At 35.6% G+C, this 23,977-nt stretch overlaps 1 protein-coding gene and 1 pseudogene across 11 annotated transcripts in view; one reads left to right on the top strand and one right to left on the bottom strand.

Annotated features, from left to right (window-relative positions):
- Positions 1-23,977, bottom strand: part of PPP1R9A (protein phosphatase 1 regulatory subunit 9A) — a 329,127-nt gene that overhangs the window by 131,439 nt on the left and 173,711 nt on the right. For all 11 annotated transcript variants that reach the window (XM_042918086.1, XM_042918078.1, XM_042918070.1 and 8 more), the window contains one exon: positions 16,162-16,282. In XM_042918086.1, the coding sequence (XP_042774020.1) occupies positions 16,162-16,282 (121 nt within the window). The remainder of the gene's footprint in view (positions 1-16,161; positions 16,283-23,977) is intronic.
- LOC122214730 lies at positions 4,638-4,788 on the top strand (annotated as a pseudogene).

Genomic DNA, 23,977 nt, shown 5'->3' with positions numbered 1-23,977 from the left:
GGCATTTCTCTAAAGTAGACACCCAAATGGCCAATAAGCACATGGAAAAGATGCTCAACATCAACAGCCATTAGGGAAATGCAAATCAAAACTAAAATAAGATACCTCTTCACACCCCCACTCAGAGATGGTTATGCCAAAATACAGATAATAACAAGTGTTCATGAGGATGTGCAGAAATTGTAACCCTCATGCATTATCAGAGGCAATATAACATGGTGCATGCAGCTACTTTGGAAAATCATCCAGAAGTTCCTTAAAAGGTTAAACCTAGAGTTATCACATGACCCAGAAATTCCTCTCCTAGGTATATACCCAAGAAAAATGAAAACATGTCCACACAAAAATCTGTACATGAATGTTCAAACCAGTATTCATAATAGCCAAAAAGAAGAAACAACCCAAATATCCATCAACTGACGTCAGAATAAACAAAATGTGGTATATCCATTCAATAGACTATTATTTGGAAATATAAAGGAATTAAATGTGATACATGATACAACATGGATGAACCTTGAAAACACCATACTGGTGAAAAAAAGCCAGTCACAAGAACTACATATTGTAGGATTCCATTTATATGGAATGTCCAGAAAAGTCAAATATCTACAGACAGAAAGTAGATCAGTGCCTAAAGTGGGGGTAACGGAGGGAGCTGGGAGAAAAGGAAAGTGATTGTTAATGGACATGGGGTTTCTTTCTGGAGTGGTCAAAATGTGCTACAATTAATTGAGGTAATAGTTACACACATCTTGAATATTCTGGAAATGACTGAATTCTATAATTAAATAAGTGATGACATGTGAATTACATCTCAATACAAATGTTAAACATTAATCTTAAAGAACAACTTTATCCAAAGCACTACCAGCTTCATCATGCTAATAAAATATATTTCTAAATCACTTAGTGTAGCTGTCAAGTTTCTTCAGCATTGGGTCTTAAACTAATTCTGACATTTTTATCCCACATTATCCTTCTTGACATTTAAACTTTTATCACTCTGTCCCCCATCTGCCTCTACCCCCTTTCCCATTTCACCATGCACAAGACTGGATTACTGTATGCATAAGACATAGGAAGTGTTCGTATTTAAGAATCTTTGGTTGACTATTGTGCTAGAGGGTGGGTTCATTAAAAATTAATTAATAGACTAAATATTACAGCGAATTAAAAATTCTAGTATGCAGCATGTATCTCCCTTTTTCCCATTTGATCCATGTGGTTAAGTCCATTACTCTTTTCTCCCATAGAGCAGGTCCAGGATCACTTTCTCCTTTTGTTAATCATTCTTCTCAGGACTTTAGAAAAGCATGCTCCTCTTTAGTTCTCTCGAGCTTACTCTCTACCCCCCGTAAGTGGAAAGATGGATGCATCCACAACTATCTCTCCCTACTCTCATTCCTTCTCTTCCTTCTACAAAGCAGGGAGAACATGGGATTTGCTCAGACGTTCTTAACCCATTTTAACCATCCTTCATACTTTTTGCCCATATAGCCTCTTTCTACTCTTCCTCTAGGTCTAAGGAAGCATTGTGGTGGTAACATTATAGACTTGTCTTAGGGGGAAAAAAAGAAACAAAAACAAAAACAATAAAGTCCTTTAGCCAACTCTAGACTCACCTACCTTAAACACTCTGCCAGATTAATTTACTCATGATGAGGTTGTGAGTCATGACTTTGTGTTATTTGTTTCATATTTTCCTTTATGTAGTGTACACATAAAACTGAACTAGAGCTCCCACCTGAGGGAGTTAGGAGAATTGAAATTCAGCCTTTATGCTAGCTGTCAAGCCATGCATCCATAAGGTGGCATACTTCTGTGAGAGATGCATTTTTCACATTTGCACAAAAGTACAGTATGAGGTAGTAGTAGTCCTACCATACTGGACAGGATAGTCTAGAGCACCAGTTCCTAGGCTGCCTGACTGCAACAGAATAAAATGGAGGAACATGGAAAATGACAGATTCCTGGAGTTGCACCTCCTCTAAAATTCTTGTTCATAAGACGTGGAGTAAAGCACAGGATAGACATTTGAGCTGTTTCCTGATTCTGTCTATTAGGACTAAAATTGTCATTCACACACAAGTTTTTACATAAATATATGCTTTCATTTCTCTTGGAAAATACCAAAGAGTTTAACTGCTGAATTGAAAGGTTAAGTATCTGTTTACCATTAAAAGAACTGCCAAACTATTGTCCTAAGTGGCAGTAAAATTTTACATTCCCACCAGTCACGTACGAGTATTCCATTACTCAACATCCTTGCCAACATTTTATATTGTCAGTGTTCTTTAGCCATTCTAGCAGGTGTGCAGTGGTATCTCAATGCAGTTTTAATCTGCATTCACCAGTGACTAATGATGTTGAACATATTTTCATGTGCTGCTGGCCATTCATATATCCTCCTCTGTGAAACAGCTATCAAAAAATCTTTCGTCCATATTTTTTAAATTGGGTTGTTGTTACTGAGTTGTAAATGCTCTTCACATTCTGGATACAAGCCCTTGTATATATGTTTTGCAAATATATTGTCCTTGTCTATACTTTCTCTTTTCATTTCAAAACTGTGCCTCTCAAAGTATAAAAGTTGTGATTTTAATGAAATTCAACGTGTCAGTTTTTTTCTTTGATGGTCCATGTTTTGTGACCTGTTAAATGTGACAATACAAAGATTTTCACCTATGCATTCTTTTTATAGGTTTCATTGTTTAAACTCTTAGGTCTAGACCTATGATTAATTTTGGCTAATTAATTAATCCAGCGTAATTAATTATGGTATGGTAACATTTGTGGCTCAGTTTTTTTCCCCGTATGGGTATCTAATTCTTGTACTGCTATTTGTAGAAAAATATTATATATTTTAGCACTGAGTTATCATGGTACTTATACTGAAAGTCAACTGACTCTATGTCTCAATCCTTTTTTTATTGTTTTCTAAATGTTTATTTATTTTGAGAGTGAGAGAGCTAGCAGGGAAGGGGCAGAGATAGAGGGAGAGACAGAGAGAGAATCCCAAGCAGGCTCTGCTTCTCCCAAGCAGGTCAGCACAAAGCCCGATGTGGGGCTCAAACACATGAACCATGAGGTCACGATCTGAGCTGGTATCAGACTCAGATGCTCAATGAACTGAGCTACCCAGGTGCCCCTATATGTCTCCATCTATTCCTTACTTTCTATTCTATTCCATATATTGCTATTTTTATATATTTATTAGATATTAAATATTTCTATTTTATACCAATATTACTTAGTCTTGGATACTGAGGCTCTATAATCAATCTTGTCAAATTGGGTAAGGTCAGTCTCTAACTTTATTCTTTTTCAGAACTTTTATTCTAGGTACCTTGCCTTTCCTATGCATTTTGGAAACAGCTAATCAATTTCTTTAAAAAAAATCCTGCTGGGATTTTAATTGAGATTTATTTGAATCTACAGATGAATATGAGGCCATGTGACATCTTAACAATATTGAGAATACTGTTATAAAAATTGTCACATCTCTATTTGTTTACCTAATCTTAGTAACATATTACCAACAACTAGTATGAACTCAGCTATATTTTCATTTTTAAACAACACCCTCACAAAAATAATAACTGTAAGGCAAGCCATACCCTGAGAAGACTGTACACATTCCTCCCTTTGTATCTTTTACACATTTGCCCATATATCCCTTCTCTGCCCTCTCGAAAGCCTTCTTCTAAAGGCCCAGTTCAAATATTAACTTCTCCTTCGGCATTAACCTGTTTACTCGAGCCTAGCGGTCTTTTTCTATCCTTTGAACCTCTCCTACACCTTACGTTTTACGCCTTCACCTAATGTTACATGTTTTCAGATAATTGTTTAATATTTCTTGAGGTATAAGGTCTCCCTGAGCAGATAAATTGCAAACTTCTTGCGTCTTACATCTGAGCCTGGAGCAGTAATTATGTACTGCTAATCCTATTAAGCCAGTTTTGGAGAATAAAGGAAAAGAAAGAACTCCTGTTACATGCAGTTTTATTCTCTGGATGGGACAAAGTTAAATGTCCATTTTTAAGATAACATTTTTTATACACTGCTGTTGATAAGACCCAAAAGATGCAAATGTTCCACTTACTGGCTCCCTTCCCATTATTCTGTTTATGCCATTCCCTTTTCTGTGGCAACATCTTCTCTTGGCCATTTGTTATTTAAATATTTTTCTAGAAAACATCCTTCCTGATTAAATGTTACTTAATCTAAGTATCATTTTTTTTAACTTTCTACCTTTGTGCATGTGTATACATAATTTGTGTAACATGACTTAACGTTTCCTTGTGTTATTTTATAAAAGTTAACTTGTGTAGGGATGTGTTGAGGGTGGGGACTTTGTTTTATAAGTTGATTCTAAACTACTTTAATGGCTAAAACTATGATTTTATTTCTTCTTAACCTTTGCATAAAATAAAGCATAATGCTATGGAAACAATTGCTCAATACATGCTTTGATGACAACAGTTCCTCAATGTTTCCGAGTGACCAACGACTACAGTTGTACAAGTACAGCAGTTCTCCAAGAACCTTTCATGGCAGTTCAAGTGCCTGATTTACTAGTATCTATGGAAGATAAAGGCAAGAAGAAAATTCTTTTTCTTTCCAATATTTAAAGTAGCTTTGCGCAGTGGCAGTATCATAGTCAATGAGGTTTATCCGAGGTGTGATTATTGCTAATTCAAATATTTAAAATATACTTCGTATTTTGAAAAACCAAATTAAAGTTGAATTATAGAATCTGAAAGATGAACACAGTTGGCCTTCCAGAAAAAATAAAGTAAAGCTAAAAAGCTCAAATTCTCAAAAGGAAAATCATTGTTATATTTTTATAAAATGAAAAGATGATAACATGACTTTAATTAGGCAAGAGCATTTGATAAGAAGGATATTTTAAGAAAAGACACAAGTTTAAGGATGACTGAAAGGAGTAATAAATAAAGGACTGCAAAATTTTAAAACTAGTAAAAAAAATTTTAAGCTAGTATGTACAGGACTGGCATCTACTGGTGAAGGGAAATAAAAGGAAAAGCAAATATAGGTTTTTACATCGTCAATAGACAGAGTAATCACAGGTGAAAGAAAATCAGGGTGATGATTATCTTAATGGACAAGAATAAAAGAAGTACAAGCAAGGTCAAAGAAATTTCTGAAAGTACACATGCTTGTACAGAATAATTTAGATAAAATGCAATGAAACAAATACAATTAAAGGGACATTTCTAAGTAGTCTAATCAGAAGTAAGATAGCACAAGTGCTAGAAAAATATAAGTAGAGAAAATAATATGCTTGCTTCATTGATTTGATTGATTCATTCAGTCAGTAATTTAGTAAGAGTGAGTCAATCTTGACTGTATTCCAAGAACAATGAGAGTTATTGAGATACAAATCTGATTGAAGTATGGGGCTTGTGTGAGAATATCACACACACACACACACACACACACACACACACACACACACACACACGTATGCCAGCACAGGGGTATGTGTGTATGCTGCAGAGACTGGAGACCTGGAGTGTGCTAAGCTACACAAAAATTACAGTAAGTGTGCTAAGAAAGGTATAAAAAATAGATTGATATTAAGAGGAGAGGGCTATTGACTTTGTGAGGTGAAGGTCAAGTGGAACCAGAGCAAAGAAAAAAGCTGAGAATAGATGGATTCACAATGAAGTCATGGTGTTCTTGCAAATAAGCCAAGAAAGTCACCAGCCATATACAATGCTATCAAAATAAACAAACAGAGATGTGACCCCCCACAAAAACTAGAGACTACTGGAAATTACCTTTAGGAAAAATAACAGAACAAACATTAAAAACTAAAGTTATAAGGAAATTTGACCAAAAAAGACTGAACACTAGAAGTGGAATCAATCCATTCATACACAGGTTTGAGTGCTTATCAAAAGTCTCGTACCAGTATGTTGCATGTGGTCCCTGCTCTCAATGTTTTAACAATGAATCTATGGATACACACTCAATACACATGATATGATGACAAACAAACATAAATGGATGTACTACAGATCATTATATTCAAGTGTACAGAGGCCGAGAGTTCAGCTGGGCTCAACCAGTGACCTTTAAATGGTTTCAGTGATGAACAGGACACTAAGTTTAACCCTGAAGTAAAAGACAATGAATGTTGAGAAAAATAGGACTTGGGGAAGGGTGAAGAGTATAAAAGGAAGTATGGAAGTAAGAAAAGAATCTGGGTCTCAGAGTTGCTGAGACCAAAATTTCAATCCTAAAGTTTTCACTTACTGATAATCTAAAAGTCCCCAATGCTGTTTCCCCCTCTGTATGTTGTTTTAGGAATATTTTTTAAATTTGTGAGATGTAAAGAAATAGAAAAAGGAACTACTGGAAGATAGAAAAAGAAAAGAGCTAGAAAGCAGATGGCAGGCTGGGAGTGAAAGTTTCTACAAAGTAGTCCTGGAAAGAGAGAAAGAAACCTGAGGTGAAGTAAATCCAGACCCACCCACCCTTCCTGCAAGTACTGTGGAAGTGAAGAATGAATGAAGGAGACTAAAGACTCAAGTTACAGCTCTCAGGCCCACATGGCAAACAATCCCCAATCTACTAAACTGGAAAAGCAATGAATTCTTGGGAAAAAAAGGTGATAGACTGGGGATGGGAAATTAAATGCATATCACCATTTAAATGCATATCACCACCAACAGGATAAAACAAATTCACAAGCATTTTCCTAATGCTGGATGGATGGGGGTTGGAAAAAGGTATCCTATTTAAAAGTATATAGCATGCAAAATGTTAAATGTAAATGAATGGTACTGTACCTATTACAGAAAACTTTATTTTTTATAGCAAAACTTTAAAATGTGTAACAGTCTCTTTATAATGCATTTTGATTGCTTTATTTTAGCAAAAGTTTATTTAGATGCTTTCATTCATTTACTTCAGCACACAGTTTTCTTAATCCATTTTCTATGAAACCTTAGGTTTCTTCAACTATGAATTCCTGAAAGAATTAATCCTTAGTTTAGATGAAGAAGGTTCACTATTACTACCATACTGATTGTAATGATTAGCAAAAATATGTGTGAAAGGGTTAGCAGAGTAATTGATGTATTATATGGCCTTAATACATTGTAGTTTCAGTAATTACTATTTTGACTAAGATGTGCAAGAAGGTTGGGGAAGGACACTGGTGCAGACAATAATGTAATCTTCCTGATTGAAGTAGAGAATTGAATATGCACTTAAATAACATTGGTATTCAATGTTAACAAGACCTTGGCCCCTGATTGGCAAAAAATAGAGAGCAACTATACATTATTGTTCACAAAGGCTACAAAAAGTGATAATTGTAGAAAGAATAATCTTGGAACAAGGTGAGGATAAACTGGGAAAGATCAGCTAAATGAAGCCCCAGAAAATATGGCATAATAAGAGAAAGACCTGACACAGAGATATGGCACAAAGAATGAACACAAAAGAAGAATTTGAGGAACGTTCCAAGGCAGGGAAATAAAAAATACAATAAGATATTATATAGGTAAAATAAATAAAACAATAAAGGATGACTAGAAAGGTTTACATCTAAAGTAATGAAAAATAGGGTCAGCACAGAAAAAATGGATTGTTCTTATCAAGGGAAAGGAAGAAAAAAAAGGAAAAGAGGAATTCAATTTATGTTAAGTTTGAGATGAAAACAAGATACAAGTGATATAATAAATAGGTTCTATATCCACCAAGATTGGGATATGAATTTGAAAGTAATTTCTATAGTCATGGAAAAAAATCAGTTCACCAACTGAATACAAAAATGAGTTCAAGAAGCTAATTTGGGAGAATTATAATATGGGGTGAAAAATATAAGGAAAAAGATCTATACAGCTGTCTGTCTGTCTCTCTCTCTTACACACACACACACACACACACACACACACACACACACCAACAAAAAACAAAACAAAACAAAACAAAAAACAAACCCAAGGATCTCATTAGAAATAAGTGATTATGATATGACACTGAAAAGTTTAAGAAGATTAGGTCTAAGAAAAGGTTACTGGATGTCTCAAACACCAGGTAAATAATTTTCAAAGCAGTAAATTGGACAGAAAATTAAGGGTATAAACTAAATACAGAATTTTACTGTGTTTTAGTTTAGAGTTGCTCTTTAATTCTGTTTATTGGACTTGACCGTTGTTAAGATTAGCACTGAAAGAACAGATGATAGCACGATTGTAAAAAATGTAACAGGGAAAAAGCAAATGGAAAATAATTTGCAGAAAAAAGATGTGTCTAGTAAACATCTTAAGAAGCTCAAAAACAAGAAATTAAAATTTAAAGATAATATCTTGCTTATCAATGTATTAAAGATTTTATAAAACGATACTCAGTCTTGATTCAGTGCAATAGACTACTCTTAACACTGCTAAGGAGGTACAAACTGAGCAACCTTTCTGAAGGGCAGCTTAGCAACATGTTTCTAAAGCATTTAAAATGTAAGGCACCTTAGGGCACCTGGGTGAGTCAGTCAGTTAAGCATCTGACTTCAGCTCAGGTCATGATCTCATGATTCTTGAGTTTGAGCCCCGAGTGGGGCTCTGTGCTGACAGCTCAGAGCCTGGAGCCTGCTTCAGATTCTGTGTCTCCCTCTCTCTCTGCCCCTCCCCTGCTTACGTTATCTCTCTCCCTCCCTCCCTCCCTCTCTCTCGCTCTCAAAAATGAATAAAAATTAAAAAAATTTTTTTTTAAAAAGTAATGCGCCTTGACACAATAATTCCACTCTAAGGAAGTAATTTCAAAGAAATAATCAGACATATTCACTATGATTTTTATATAAAAATGCTAACCTGATCAACACCTTGAAACAAGATGCTAGTGTAACAATATGTAAATGGTTTCCATATATAATACAATAGCATGATACACTCTTAAAGTCTGTTGTACAAAAGTGTTTAATGATGTGATATAACATAATGTATTATTTAAGTATAGCCTCTAAAGTCAGATAAGCTAGATTTATAGCCAGGCTTTGCCACTTACTTGCTGTGACTGTATAAGAAAAGTCATAATTTCCTTATATATACAACAGAAATAACAATGATACGTATTTAATCAAAGCTATTAGCAATAATAAATAATTTACAAAATATAAAGAGCATAGGAGACTGCCTGACATATAGTAAGTACTCAACAGATAGTATCTCAATCCTAATTTTAAGTAAGTAAACAAAAGCAGAATATGCACAGAAAAAAATCTGTAAGGAAATTCACTGGCAGAATTTTAGTAGTGGTCAACTCTAGATGTGGGATTACTGAAATTTTTATTTTCTCCTTTATATTTTTCTGTGTTTTCTAAATTTTCAACCATGAACATGTACTATATTAAAACTTTAAAGTGTTTTCTAAAATTAGCAAATGCTAATTTGACAACTAATGATAGCATTTTATAGTGACTGTGGATAGTCTAAAAAGTTTTCCTTTAGATTGAAGGCATTATAGTCCATGTTCTTTATTAAAAACACATATGTGCATAACCATAAAATAACTCAAGGTTCTGGACTCAATGATCTATAACCTATGGCCCAAAGGCAAAAAAAAAAGGCATTTTCTTTAAAAAAATGTAAAGGACAGGGGACTTAACACACATAGTTTTGAGCTTCTGTTTGTCAACGGAAATTTTACACTGCTTGTCATATACAATTAACTTAAATAAGCAGAAAATAAAACAACATTTATAGCACTTTCTCATTTTCTTAATTCATCTGTGTACATGTACTTTTCTTCATGCACTCATGTGCCTAAAATCAGAAAGCAAAAAAGTCTAGGAAAAGTACTAAAAGGTAAAACAAAACAAAACAAATACCTATTAATCTAAAATTCTATACACAAAGAAAAAAATATCCTAAAAAGCAAGAGGAAAACAAAAAGAATTTTTCAGACATACAAAGCTGAAAGAATCCACCACCACCAGATCTGGTGATAATATGTTAAAGGCAGTCCCTCAGGGAGAAGGAAAATAATATGAGATGGAAATATGGATCTCACAAAGGAATCAAGAGTACCGAAAATGGTCTCTGAGAAGACAGAAGTGATCCAAGCTATCTATAAAGCACTCCGTGCATCAGTGACAGTGACAACAGATATTTGGCACAGATTTGCTCTCTGCAGTCACACCAGTGTGGGGAAGAGGCATCCCATGATTAAAATGCAGGTTCCTGATCCTACATAATTCTTCATGCCTGCCTCAATACAGGCAGCATTAAGGGAATGAAGAGAGCTCAGTACTGTTTGATTATTATTTTCATTAAAAGAGTACCTGTTTTAAAAACTCTTCATTCAAAAGTGATACATTCATTACAGAAAAAAAATGAAAACAAATAACAAAAATAAAATAAAATAAAAAACACCAAGGAAATAAAAACTACCTCTAATTTTAAAAAGAGAGAGAGAGAGGGAAGTTCTGTTGAGTATGGTATTTTGAGAGGTATTTTAATTGACCTTTTTACAGGGGTAGACTCTGTGGTGATTAAGTGGGAAACAAAACTAAGAAACTAAAAATGAGCGGAAGAAAAAGGAGACGTAAAGAAGCCTGGACAGGGGATGAGGGAAATAATTATTGGCTAAAAAGAAAGGGTAGCAATTTAGACTTACTGCCACCGTAAACTGACCCTACAACCCACTAGATCATAAGCCAGAAGAGTATTTAATACGTAAATGGTTATTATGTTAGAGAAAAAGGTTCTCCTCACAGCACAGTAACACTGATAATCTCTCAAATCTTGGTGCATAATTAGAAGCACAAAAAAAAGACAAGGGAGGAGTCCTGGTGGTAAAAATTAAAATGGACAGATCTCTGAATCAGACCATCCCAGAGCCCAAAGAAGGCAGATAATCTGGGCTTTCCAAAAATTCTCCAGAATAGCAGAGGAAATAGCCTGTTTTTCCCTGGAAACACTGCCTACTGGAATGGAGTTTAGGGGAACGTACCTGGCTAGTTGGTAATCGTTTCCATGTGCTAATAAACAACAGTGTTCAAGCTCCTGCTCTTCAACCTCAATGCTGTTTCTGGTATCCCTCCACTCTGAACCTAACACCCAGAACCAGTGGGGGTAAGGCTAACAAAAATATAGAAGTTGGACAATGGTAGGGTTTGTTTAATGTTACCGGATGGTTATCTGTTGACATGATAGATCTGGGAAGGGGAAGCAAAAACAAAAATTCTACCTCATAGGGCTTATGTAAACACAGCAACCAACGCTGAGTGAAAGAGAGACCAGCTGGAGCAACATTAATGAACTCTGGTCAAAGGAGTTTTCCCCTAAATGCCAGAGACTGAAGTTGTAAGTGTATGTGAAAATACATCCATATGAAAGCAGTAATATCCCAACTCTCTAAGGGGCGAACAAGCAAAATATTTGACGAGAAGAATGACACAAGAGTGTGTGCACCGAGAGGAAACCATCAGCTAAGGAATTATGACAGATGGACACAATTAAAACGGCAGTTTCCATTCAGGTCGTCCCAGGCTGGAGGGCGCCTCAGGGGCACAGATGGGCCCTGCCTGAGGGAGCAGAGGGAGCAAGAGGGAGTGTCTACTGCAGGGAAAGCTAAGAATAGAACTCTTCGTCTGTTTTACGTGTTGGTGCTACCCTAGAGCTGGTCAAAAACAATTAAAATGGTTAGAAAACCTTGAAAGGCTTGAATGAAGGTAAACTACATAGCAACCGTCATTTCACATTTGATAACTTTTTCAAAAAAACTGAACAGGACGGTGTTCTAAAATGTTGATATGCAAAAGCCTGAGAAACAAACACAGGAGCCAGAAACAAAGCAGATCCCAAGTGCATTTTTAATTTGCTTCTTTAGCACAGCATTATTACTATCTTTTGTCAGTTATCATCCACATGACTTATTCTACTAACAGCACTTTCACCTGTGTTGTTATAAAGATGATTTTGCTTTATAGATTCATGAAAGAGGATTGGAGAAATAATTAGCATCCTGTGTACCGACCATAAAATTCATGGCAGCAAAACCTAATGGTATCATTCATAATATTATTTTCACTAAAAATTAATTTTAGTTTACTAAAATTAATCTTAATGAACATCACTTATTACTAATATTTATTATTAGTATTATTTTACTAAAACTTTAAAACTAAAACAGATGGCGGAAATGGCTATCATGTCATGTCATTTAGCTACATTGCAAGTTACTCTGCAAGAGGCAGGCCAGCACAAAAAAGACAAAGAGGGAGAGAAAAGCAAAAGAAGGGAAGGGAGAAAAAGGTTAGGCCTAAGTAAATGTTTTGAAAGTGATTAACACACAAGTATTAACTCATTCAACAAATATTTATTGAGTACCCCCTGCGTTTCAGGCATCATATGAAAAGGTACAGATAGGCATGAAAAGCTTGACAAGAGAAATTTCAAATGTAGGACACAGATAGTATCAAAAAGCAAGGAAGACTCAAAACTTTTTAACTACATCCTGGGTAATGCAGGAGATAAAATATCCACGGCAAATTTTTTAAAGTGCTCAAAATATGGTGTGTTTATGAGATGTTTAGAAGGGGTAAAAGCAATCCCAACAGAAAAGATTTCTTGTGTAGGGGCAGTAAGTAGGGAGGAGGGAGAAAACAATGTTCTATGTAAGTCTATAAGTCTGTTTATTTAACATCCCTTGAAGGAAATGTGACAAAACTGAGAATAAATTGAAATCATTTTCTTAAATAGAGTTAAGAAGCTAAAGCAAGCTAGAAAGGTTAAAAAAAAAAAGACTTTTTATACTTTTAAAGCTAAAAGGAATTACAAAGAACATCTAATCCAGAACATTAATTTTGTCCATAACTGGAGTGTAAAGAACAACTTTCCTGAAGCCACATGGTGATAACTTTATTATTTTTAATTGTAGATCAAAATATATATATAGGGGTGCCTGACTTTGAACCCCACGTCGGCCTCTGTGCTAACATCTCAGTGCCTGGAGCCTGCTTCCAATTCTGTGTCTCCCTCTCTCTCTGCCCTCCTCCTGCTCATGCTCTGTCTCTCTCTCTCTCAAAAATAAATAAACATTAAAAAAAGAAAATATTTAAAATACATATACAAGAATTACAAATTCTCTATAGAAAAATTAAATATTCCATATTAACTAAAATTTTTAAAAAATCTCACACAGACTAGAGCCATTCAATACTTTGGTGTATATTAATTCTACATTTTGTGAGAGAAAGAACAAGAGAGAGACAGAGAAGTTGGGTGGGATGAATAGAAACCATATCCACACAAGAATGGCATCACACTAATCACAGTGATTTGTAAGTCCTTAATATAATATTTTTCTATATCCATGAGTACACATAACTTTTTAAAAAATTATTAAAATTAACTGTAGGCAGCAACCAACTGTTCTTTTGTAAATTTTTATATTGATAAATTTTAAACAACAAAGAATATTTAAATACTGTGCAAATGAGCACACCACTAATGGTGGGAATAATAATATAATTGAAAAGTTGTGAACACTGCCATAGGTCTAATAATGAGACTATATAGATCTCCTCAATTTTTATACACATATAATATGAAAAGTATGAATTTAAAGATCTCTAAAGTTCCTCTGAACTCTAAAACTTAACAATTCTGTGCATATTTTATACATCTTTCTATAGTTTTTCATAAGGCTTCCCATAATAACTATTTTTCAATAAATTTCAATTCCTACTTTATTCCTACTTCATTCAAGAAAAGTTCCATATGCAAACAGCACTGTGGAAGGCTTTAATTTACATAAGCATATTTAATGCTTACAACAATGCTGCAGTTGTAGATAACATGAAAATTAAGTAATTTGTTCAATATCCCATAGCCGGTAAGTAGAAGGGATAGAATTAAGACTGCTGGTCACATGATCCCAAAGATTCTGTTCATTTCATCAAATTGCTTCTCTTAATATATTCACTGAGGCAAGTATTAAGCATCTATTGTAACAACAGCAGGATTACTGTACTAGGTAAACATCCATTTAAAAGGACTGAGAAAATACACACTGGGACCTATAAAGCAAACTTCTCACATCAGTGTAAATACTGAAACTATGTAGGACAACAAATCAGTAAACAGGTTAAGAAAAAACAAACCTAATTTTAAAAGTGAGTGATGGAAAAACAAATAGATCTAAGTTTAGAACAATGGCAACTGACTAAGTGCTAAATGTAAAATTTTCTACCTTTTCTTTTTTTAAAAAAAAAAAGTTTATTTATTTATTTTGAGAGGGAGACAGAGAGCGAGCTGGGGAGGAGCAGAGGGAGAAAGGTAGAAAAGAGAATCGCAAGCAAGTTCTGCACTGCCAGTGCAGAGCCTGATGCGGGCTCAAACTCACAAACCCTGAGATTATGACCTGAGCCAAAAACCAAGAGTATGCTTAACTGACTGAGCCACCCAGGCACCCCTCTACCTTTTTGGTTTTTAATCAATTCGTATTTTGGTTTGGCTTTGTGACCCATTTAGACAGATGGTTCATAATAATTTCATACTGTTTGAATGCTAACAATAAGAATTATTCCCTCTGATTTTAGAAAGCTTTTAAAGGTTTGGTGACACTTAAGGAGAAAAGATACAGATCTTACAAACAACTTTTAGCTCACTTGGAAGAAAGTTTCTTCATTAATAATGGGAAATATTTGTTACTACCATCATATAATTCCTTCAAAGGGTAAAGGGTTATTTCCATAACTACTTGAAAAGGGGGAAATGTTAACAAATTACTTTTTTACACAAAATATTAATATCTCACTTTCTTTAAGTGTGATACACATTCAATCAACTGAACATTCACGCAAAAGATTAATTTCAGACCTTCTCTGTTCAAGTGTTATGGGAATACGAATGAGGCTATTGACTGAGATGTGGTCCCTTGCCTCACGGAAAAAGAGATGATACTGGTGTGGGTTTCTATTTAAATAAATCAATTTAGTTCCACTTGGAAAATATCTGTGTATATCAATGTGTTTTTAGGATTACAAAAGAAATAATGCTACCATGGGTCTCACCAGAGATTTGCAAATGATTTTCAACATGTTTTATCATTTCTTGATAAGATGGTTAAGTGATGTATGCTTAAACCTTGAAAAAAAATCAAAGTGCTCCTAAAAAAATAAGTTAACCTTTCTTTGAATCTGGCACTCATATTTTTTTTTAATTTTTTTTAAACGTTTATTTATTTTTGAGACAGAGAGAGACAGAGCATGAACAGGGGAGGGTCAGAGAGAGAGAGAGAGAGGGAGACACAGAATCTGAAACAGGCTCCAGGCTCTGAGCTGTCAGCACAGAGCCCGACGCGGGGCTCGAACTCACGGACCACGAGATCATGACCTGAGCCCAAGTCGGCCGCTTAACCGACTGACCCACCCAGGCGCCCCTGGCACTCATATTTTTGGATCAACTTTTATTTCTATAGCCAACCTCTGCTTCAGCCCCAACTTGATGCAGCAGGAGCCTAGAGTGAGGATTTAATCAAAATCTTTAGAGATACTTGTAGCTTGAGATGATGAAAGCTAAGACATAAAACAACAATCATCTGATGTGCTGGCATGCATCCAAATTACCCAAAGTGGGTGTTTAAGTAAAGGCTCTCAGATTCCTCTCTGAGAGATTTTAATTCCACAAGTTTACTTGGCAATCAAGAACCTGTTTTTAGTCAGAATACATTTTGAGAAATGTTAGCTCCAGAATTACCATCATTGCAGAATTAGGGTTCTTATTTTTCCTTCTACCTCTGTCATTCTCAAAAGTGCCAAAAATATTGCCATTTGTTTTGATATCTCTGAAATGACACTAAATGCTCATCTCCACAGTACATATCCTTCTATAATACACACCCATACTTCTGCCCACTTCCCACCAGACAGATGAATGAATACATATCAAAGGTAGAGAGATACTGATGATAGATCCAACCACCTATTTATTTAACATACATTGAAGAAAGCAGGTATTCTGCCTACAAATCATAAAGTAATTCAAAGGCTTTAACATTTTCCTTTTACGAGACACACTCCAAAATTCTGTCCTAAAAAATCAGAAGAAGGAAGCCACTGAAAGAAATTCCCAAAAAAATTTCTTAGAAGATTTTAGTTATTAATGATAGTAGTTAGCTTACCTGCCATCCCTCTGGGCAGCACCACCTTCTGTTACTGTTTTGACAAATATTCCCAGCTTTTCAAGCCCGGCATCTGCTCCAACACCCATTCCAATAATGCTTATACCAAGTCCATCCTCATCTATGAAAAAGGGCAAAAAAACCACAACAACCTAAGTTTTATATGTAAGTTAGCTGGTGAGACTTATTTATTGCCTTTAATTTTGTTCTTTATGGACTATAGGACATGCTTGCCTTGGCAGAATATTTTTTTTCTATTGCTGCGGAGAAAAGATATCAAATAAGACCCCCCAAAAGGCTTGTGGGTTTAATCTCATTTTATTACTGCAAGTGGCTATTCATTGTCATCCCAAGAAAAAGTAATAATTGGATTACTGAGTAATCAATCTGCCTTAAAACACAGCCTCTCTAAATAATATTTTAAACACAAAAGCATACATACCAAAACACATATATATTACTTTAAATAAATGTGATCTTAGTATATCTAAAATTTCCTCTTCATTCATGTGGTCTTTTCCCTTTTACTTGTTTCATATCCCCATTCATGTTAATCAGGTGGCATGTGTCTTTCATGACTTTCCCTAGTCCTACTATACAAGCATATAAAAGTATCAACAACTAAAACGTATATGTATATATATGTGCATAAATACAAGTACACGTACATATATGTATGTGTGCGTCTATGAAATGGCTTATTTTTCCTTCCTACTTGCTTTATACAAATAAGATCACATTATACCTAGTTCTCTCTGCAGCTTAATTCTCTAATTCAATGATATATCATGGATATCAACTTACACAGCCTTAACTCACTTCTAATGATTGTATAATATATCCTGGTGAGATGGTGTCGTCACTTATCCAACCACTTCTCTACTGACAGGCATTCTCTTTTGTTTCCATGTTCCTTGCCTCGTGAACAACACTGACAAATATGTTTTTAAATTCATTGACAATAGTATGTTTATCCACATTTCCATTTGTCTTTTCTGTGAACATACATATTTTCACATCAATGAAATAAAAGATACACTATTTCGCATTCCACATTTTTGGGTTAACATTCAAAGTTATTTTCTGATAGCCTCAAAGTCTCTGTAACCATGGTTGTATTAGCTAGCTGCATAGAAAAACTGACACTAACCGATCAATCAGCAGCGTGGATTGTTAAAGGAAAACTGGCTCACAGAGTCAACAGAATGCTTGACACTTTCAGAAGACTTTTTAGCAATAATATTTCATACAGTTAAGTATTGTTTTTTTTTTAATTTTTTTCTACATTTATTTATTTTTGAGAAACAGAGACAGACAGCATGAGCAGGAGAGGGGCAGAGAGAGACGGAGACACAGAATCAGAAGCAGGCTCCAGGCTCCGAGCTGTCAGCACAGAGCCCGACATGGGGCTCGAACCCACGAACCGTGAGATCATGACCTGAGCCGAAGTCACACTTAACCGACTGAGCCACCCAGGCACCCCATACTGTAAGTATTCTTAATTAGCAATTTTTTCAGTAGGGTTCATCTCACTGGTTATTACTCCTTGACACCGACTTCTGCTTTAAGTGTTCCTAAGTACAATTAGTAATCCTAATCTTTATTCTACATTTTTCAAAACCATGCCACTCAGCACAAGTGTGATTTGTTTACTCAGTTGTGTGCTAAAGAAAGATTCATAGAGAGTTCTCCCTGGAGGAACTCTTTGATGTGACCCCCACATGAAGGTACTTCCACGTTGGTTAGAGGCACAGGTACCTCTCCAGTGCAGAGCTTCAGTGGTGACTAGTGCGCAAGTAATCACCGTAGACGTTCCTTCAGCCCTTATGTTTAGAATGTTTGCCCACACGTGATTTCCCATTCTGGTTTTATTCTTGTCATGTCTCTGGTACAGATACTCAAGTTCATCCAGAGGCTGCCTCTGGTTAAAAATTTTCCTACATTCATTACAGCTTTAGGTGCTCTCCCCAGAATGAGTTTTTTCGTGAAAGAGAAACTTACATCCGTACTACAGGCCCTTCCTCACTAGTCACGTGGACAAAGTTTCTTCTCGCCCTCAGGAATTCTCCTGTGTGTATGAAGGTGAGCTGCACAGCTGAATTCTTGCTCACATCCATCATACTCACGGGGTTTGCTACAGTGGGAATTTGTTCATGTTGGTGAGAGGCTGAATGGTGACCCAAAGCCTTCCCACAGTGTTTACACACATGCAAGATTTTCTCCCCAGAGCATCTGCTCTTGCTTTAAGAGCCGATCACTGTAGACTCATCCACATTAAATGATGCCATACATAGAGTTCCTCTCATATATGAAAGCTGCTACATATTAAGCATTTAGCCAAATTCTTGCTCACATTCACTATATTTATAGGAGTTTCTTTTCATTGTGAATTATCACACTGTCAAGCCAATGTTGAGCTGTAAGTGAAACTTTCCCATGCTCAGTACATTCAAAGAGCTCCTTTCAAATGTAGATTCTCTGTGCCATCACGCCATTAAGCAGCTCCTTCCTGCCACTACCCTGCATGAAAGTGATTTCTTAGTTTTTAAGTGCATTTTCCCTGCCTGAACTCAGGCTTTCGTAAAATTATCTTCCTGCCTTAGCAGCCCTTGTTGCTGTCACTGGAAAATTACGCAGATTTGCAGAGCTGTAAACCCAATAGTAGAAAAAGCGGTAATAGCTTGAGCCACCCTCAATTCCAGTGCAGACTACCCGAAAGACAAGATGATAACTCAAACACAATTAAACGAAGAATACAATCAACCCACAGCGACCAGATGACTGATTTCATCCCTGTACGGCTCTCTGGGAGATGTGTCAAGCATAGGTCAAGTCCAGAGCCACATTCTTGGAAGGCCACTAATTCCTGTCGCTGTCAAGAACCCAGCAGCCACCTGGTCTTCCTCTGCAGAGGGACAGGCAGAGCACTAAGTAAGCAGGCAAAGCAGCCGAGAAAAGATGGAAAAGACTGTGAGGATGTGTCTCCATGGAAGACGCCGGCACCATACTCTGGAGCTCAGAGCTTTTTTTTTCTCTCAGGAAAGAAGCTCATGTTGGCTTAGCATTCCGCTCATTGCTCATGAAATTTCAGCTCGTATTCATGGGAGCATGGGTCATTAGATGTTTTTTTTGCTAAACTGCCAATTTTTCTATTGAGTTTTCCCTATCTTTCTTTTCTGATAATTTGCAAAGGTTCTTAGCATATTATACATATTAACTCCATGTCATCTACAATGAAGATTTCCCCCCTCACAGTCATCACTTATCTATTGCCTCTGTTTGACAATATTGCCTTTAAAAGCTTAAAATTTTGGATGATTTGATTGGATCCTCTTTTGGTTAAGCCTTTCCATCCACATGCCTACATGATTTTTGCAATAGAAGAAAGCAGGTATTTTTGCAATTGAAGAAAGCATTACATTTTAAGTTTTTGTCAAAATCCTTATTACTTTATTTTTAATATCTAATTAACTCATATAGAGTTATTTTTATATAATGAAAACGAAGGTGCCCAACTTTATATTCTTCCATTCAGATGTTCAGTTATGCCAGAACCATTTGTAAAACACCCTATGCTGTTTTTTAACTGTATTATTACTATTTTATTGATTTTCTCTTCTTTTGAGAGAGAGAGAGCACAAGCAGAGGAAGGACAGAGGGAGAGAGAGAGACAGAATCTCAAGCAGGCTCCACGCTCAGGGCAGAGCCCGACATGGGGCTGAGTCTCACAACCATGAGATCATGACTTGAGCCAAAATCAAAAGTTGGATGCTTAACCAGTGGAGCCATCTAGATGCCCCTATTTTATTGTTAAGAAATCCACTTCTATCATGTCATAATGACTAAGCTGGGCTAACAACAACGAGTCCTGGAGGTAACTATACCCAACTCTGGACTGTCTAGTTATAAACACTGTCTTTTCTCTCTACCTCAGTTGAAAACCCAGACTCATAAGGCCTCAATCCCTGCTTTCCCTATTCCCGGAAGAGGCCAAAGCCAAAGCCAACTATGTAGGAGGCTTTTCCAGAGAAGACGACTTTGTCTTCCCAGACGACAAATCCTCTACTTTGCTTTATGAGGCAGATAGCAACCCCAAACCACAGACAGGTTGGGACCTGCGCAGGCCTCAATGGCATATTAGCAAATCATACATGTCATGTATTAAATTCTCATGCATACTAACATTTTTCTCTGGATTTTCTATTTTGTTCCACTGATCAATTGCTATATGAATACGATTTGTTCTGATTATAGAGGCTTTACATTATATTCAGATATTTAAGAAATTAAAACCTGTCACATTCTTTTTCATACTTCCCTTAGGTCTGTATTTTCCCATATAAAATTTAGTTTTACATTATGCAATCCTCTTTCAATCCAACTTTCAATCCAACTCAAGTTCAATCCAACTTGAACTGCATTAAATTTATATATTAATTTATAGGTATCAGAGGTGCAGAATAGGAGAGACTTTTCCATACTGATCTTTTCAAAAATCCAAGAATATGGTATATCCTTCTATTTGCTTACATCTTATATCTTTCAAAAAGATGGATTTTCAACAGATAAATACTTTTTCCTTAGTGATTAATAAGTACTTTGTTGTTTTTATGCTATTGTAAATGAAATGTTCCCATTTTCATATTTATGTTCTTAATGTAAATATAAAGAAAAAACTATTAATTTTTTTTACATGTATGTGGCACCTGACCTCCTCTTACATATAATATTATCAATTCTAACATGTTAAAATTAGAATCAGTTTGGCTTTTCATTACATTTAGTTTTCATTTTTATATAATTATACATAATATAAATATATAAGCAAAACATTATTTATCATCTTTTGTTTTCTATTGTTTATACTAATTACTACATTTAAAGAGCATTCCAACTTTAACTGTCATATTTTTTGTGTTTCCTCAATTTATTTATTTTTTAAGAGTTTCTTGAATTTAAAAGTATAATTCTCTGTTGGTATTATGATCTATAGTTTATATCATATTTAGGTATTTATACACTAACAATGAACTATCAGAAAGAGCGATTAAAAAAATAATTCCATTTACAATTGCAGCAAAAAGAATTAAATACTTACAAATAAACTTAACTAAGGAGGTGAAAGATCTAGACACTGAAAGCTATAAGACATTGATGAAAGAAACTGAAGACACAAATAAATGGAAAGATTGTCCATAGTCAGGATTCAAAGAACTAATATTGCTAAAATGTCCATACTACCCAAAGCAATCTACAAATTCAATGCAATCTCTATCAAAATTCCAGTGACATTTTTCACAGAAATAGAACAAACAATTGTAAAGTTTGTATGGCACCACCAAAAATTCCAAATAGTTAAAGAAAACTTGAGTAAGAACAAAGCTGGTTTTAAACTATATTTCAAAGCATTAGCGGTCAAAACAGTATGGTACGGCCATTTAAAAAAGACACATAGATCCATGGAACAGAATAGAGAGCCCTGAAATAAACCTATGCATATTTGGTCAATTAATTTATGACAAAGAAGCCAAGAATATGCCATGGGGAAAGGAAAGCCACTCCAAAAAGTGGTGCTGGGAAAACTGGGCAGCCACATATAAGAGAATGGACCCCTATCTTATATTGTATGCAAAAATCAACTCAAAAATGGATTAAAGACTTACATTTAAGACTTGAAACCATAAAACACCTAGAAGAAAAGATAGCAGGTAACTTCCTTAACATCAGTCTTGGCAATGACTTTTTGGATTTGACACCAAAAGCAAAAATAAGTAAGTGGGACTACATCAAACTAAAAGCTTCTGCACAGCAAAGGAAACCATTAACAGAATGAAAGACAGCCTGCAGAATGGGGGGAAATATTTGATAAGGGGTTAATATCTAAAATATATAAAGAACTCATGCAACTTAACAGCAAAAAAAAAAAAAATCCAATTAAAAAGAGGCGGAAGAAGTGAATGGACACTTTTCCAAAGAAGACATACAAATGGCCATCAGGTACATCAAAAGGTGCTCATCACTAATCATCAGGGAAATGCAAATCAAGACCACAATGAGAAACCACCTTATTAGAATGTTAGAATGGCTATCAGCCAAAAATCCAGAGATAACAGGTGTTGACAAGGATGCAGTGTAAAAGGAACACTTGTGTGCTGTTACTGGGAATGCAAACTGGTGCAGCCACTTCAGGAACCAGTATGGAGGCTGCTCAAAAAATTAAAAATAATTGTACTTCATTTGGTTCTCTTCTAGCTTAATTTTTCTTAATTTAACTTTTATTATGAAAAACACAATGAGAGTTTATGAAAACATTTATCTACAAAACGTTGTGTTTAAAGAAGAAAATAAAACAAATGTCCACGTACTAACAAAGACACAGAATATTACCAACACACAAAAAGCCCACTATGCACCCCTCCCTCATATCATAACTCTTCCCTCGGTAACCATTACCCTAAATATTGTGTCAATCATTCCCTCCTTTTTTTATTTTTATATTTTTATTTATTTTATAGAGAAAGAGAATGAGTCGGGGAGAGGACCAAAGGGAGAGAGAGAGAATCTCAAGCAGGCTCCATGCTCAAGCATGGAACCCGACACAGGGCTTGATCCAATGACCCAGGGATCATGACCTGAACCAAAATCAAGAGTTGGACACTTAACCAACTGAGCCACTCAGGCACCCCTCACTCCCTCCTTTTTTAAATACTGCTTTTTAAAACCACTTATTTGTGTATCTCTAAACAATACACTGTTTAATTTTTCCTGGCTCTGACATTTAAATAAATGGAATTACACTGAATGGATTCTTCTGTGATTTGCTTTTTCTCCACTTCAATTTCATGTTTGTAACAATCATACACACTGCTGCATGGAACTTAGGCTCCTTCATTTTACTCTTTTCTATCATTAATGAATATTTGAATTGTTCTCATTTTTGGTATATTATAAGCAATACAATGGCCCACGGCCAGTTCCAGCTATTTTTGTATGGGCCATAAGCTAGGATTGGTTTCTACATTTGTAAATGAATGAAAAATGTAAGTATCACTCTTACATCCTTGTTAACTTCAAATGAGAGTGTCTCTTAATGGGAACAATTAGCCAGCCATGTTTGGTGCAATGACAGGTATTCTTTACATTTTTTTAATGCAAATAATTTGATGCCTAATAGTTACAGTTTTCAACTCTTTTTCCCTGACCTTTGCTGTTTACAAGTTGCACCTTGTTTCTTTTCATCCCTGCTAAGCAGTAGCATCCCTATGACTCAGCAATAGCACTGCTAGGAATTTACCCAAGGGATACAGGAGTGCTATTGCATAGGGGCACTTGTACCCCAATGTTTATAGCAGCACTTTCAACAATAGCCAAATTATGGGAAGAGCCTAAATGTCCATCAATTGACGAACGGATAAAGAAGATGTGGTTTATATATACAATGGAATACTACTTGGCAATGAGAAAGAATGAAATCTGGCCATTTGTAGCAACGTGGATGGAACTGGAGAGCGTTATGCTAAGTGAAATAAGTCAGGCAGAGAAAGACAGATACCATATGTTTTCACTCATATATGGATCCTGAGAAACTCAACAGAGGACCAGGGGGGAGGGGAAGGGGGGGAAAAAAGTTACAGAGAGGGAAGGAGGCAAACCATAAGAGACTCTTAAATACTGAGAACAAACCGAGGGTTGATGGGGGATGGGGGAAAGGAGAAAGTGGGTGATGGGCATTGAGGAGGGCACCTGTTGGGATGAGCACTGGGTGTTGTACAGAAACCAATTCGACAATAAATTATATATATATTATATATATACA

The sequence above is a fragment of the Panthera leo genome, chromosome A2 (genome assembly GCF_018350215.1).
Source record: "Panthera leo isolate Ple1 chromosome A2, P.leo_Ple1_pat1.1, whole genome shotgun sequence".
Lineage (NCBI taxonomy): Eukaryota > Metazoa > Chordata > Mammalia > Carnivora > Felidae > Panthera > Panthera leo.
This window is presented reverse-complemented; position numbering and strand designations above follow the sequence as displayed.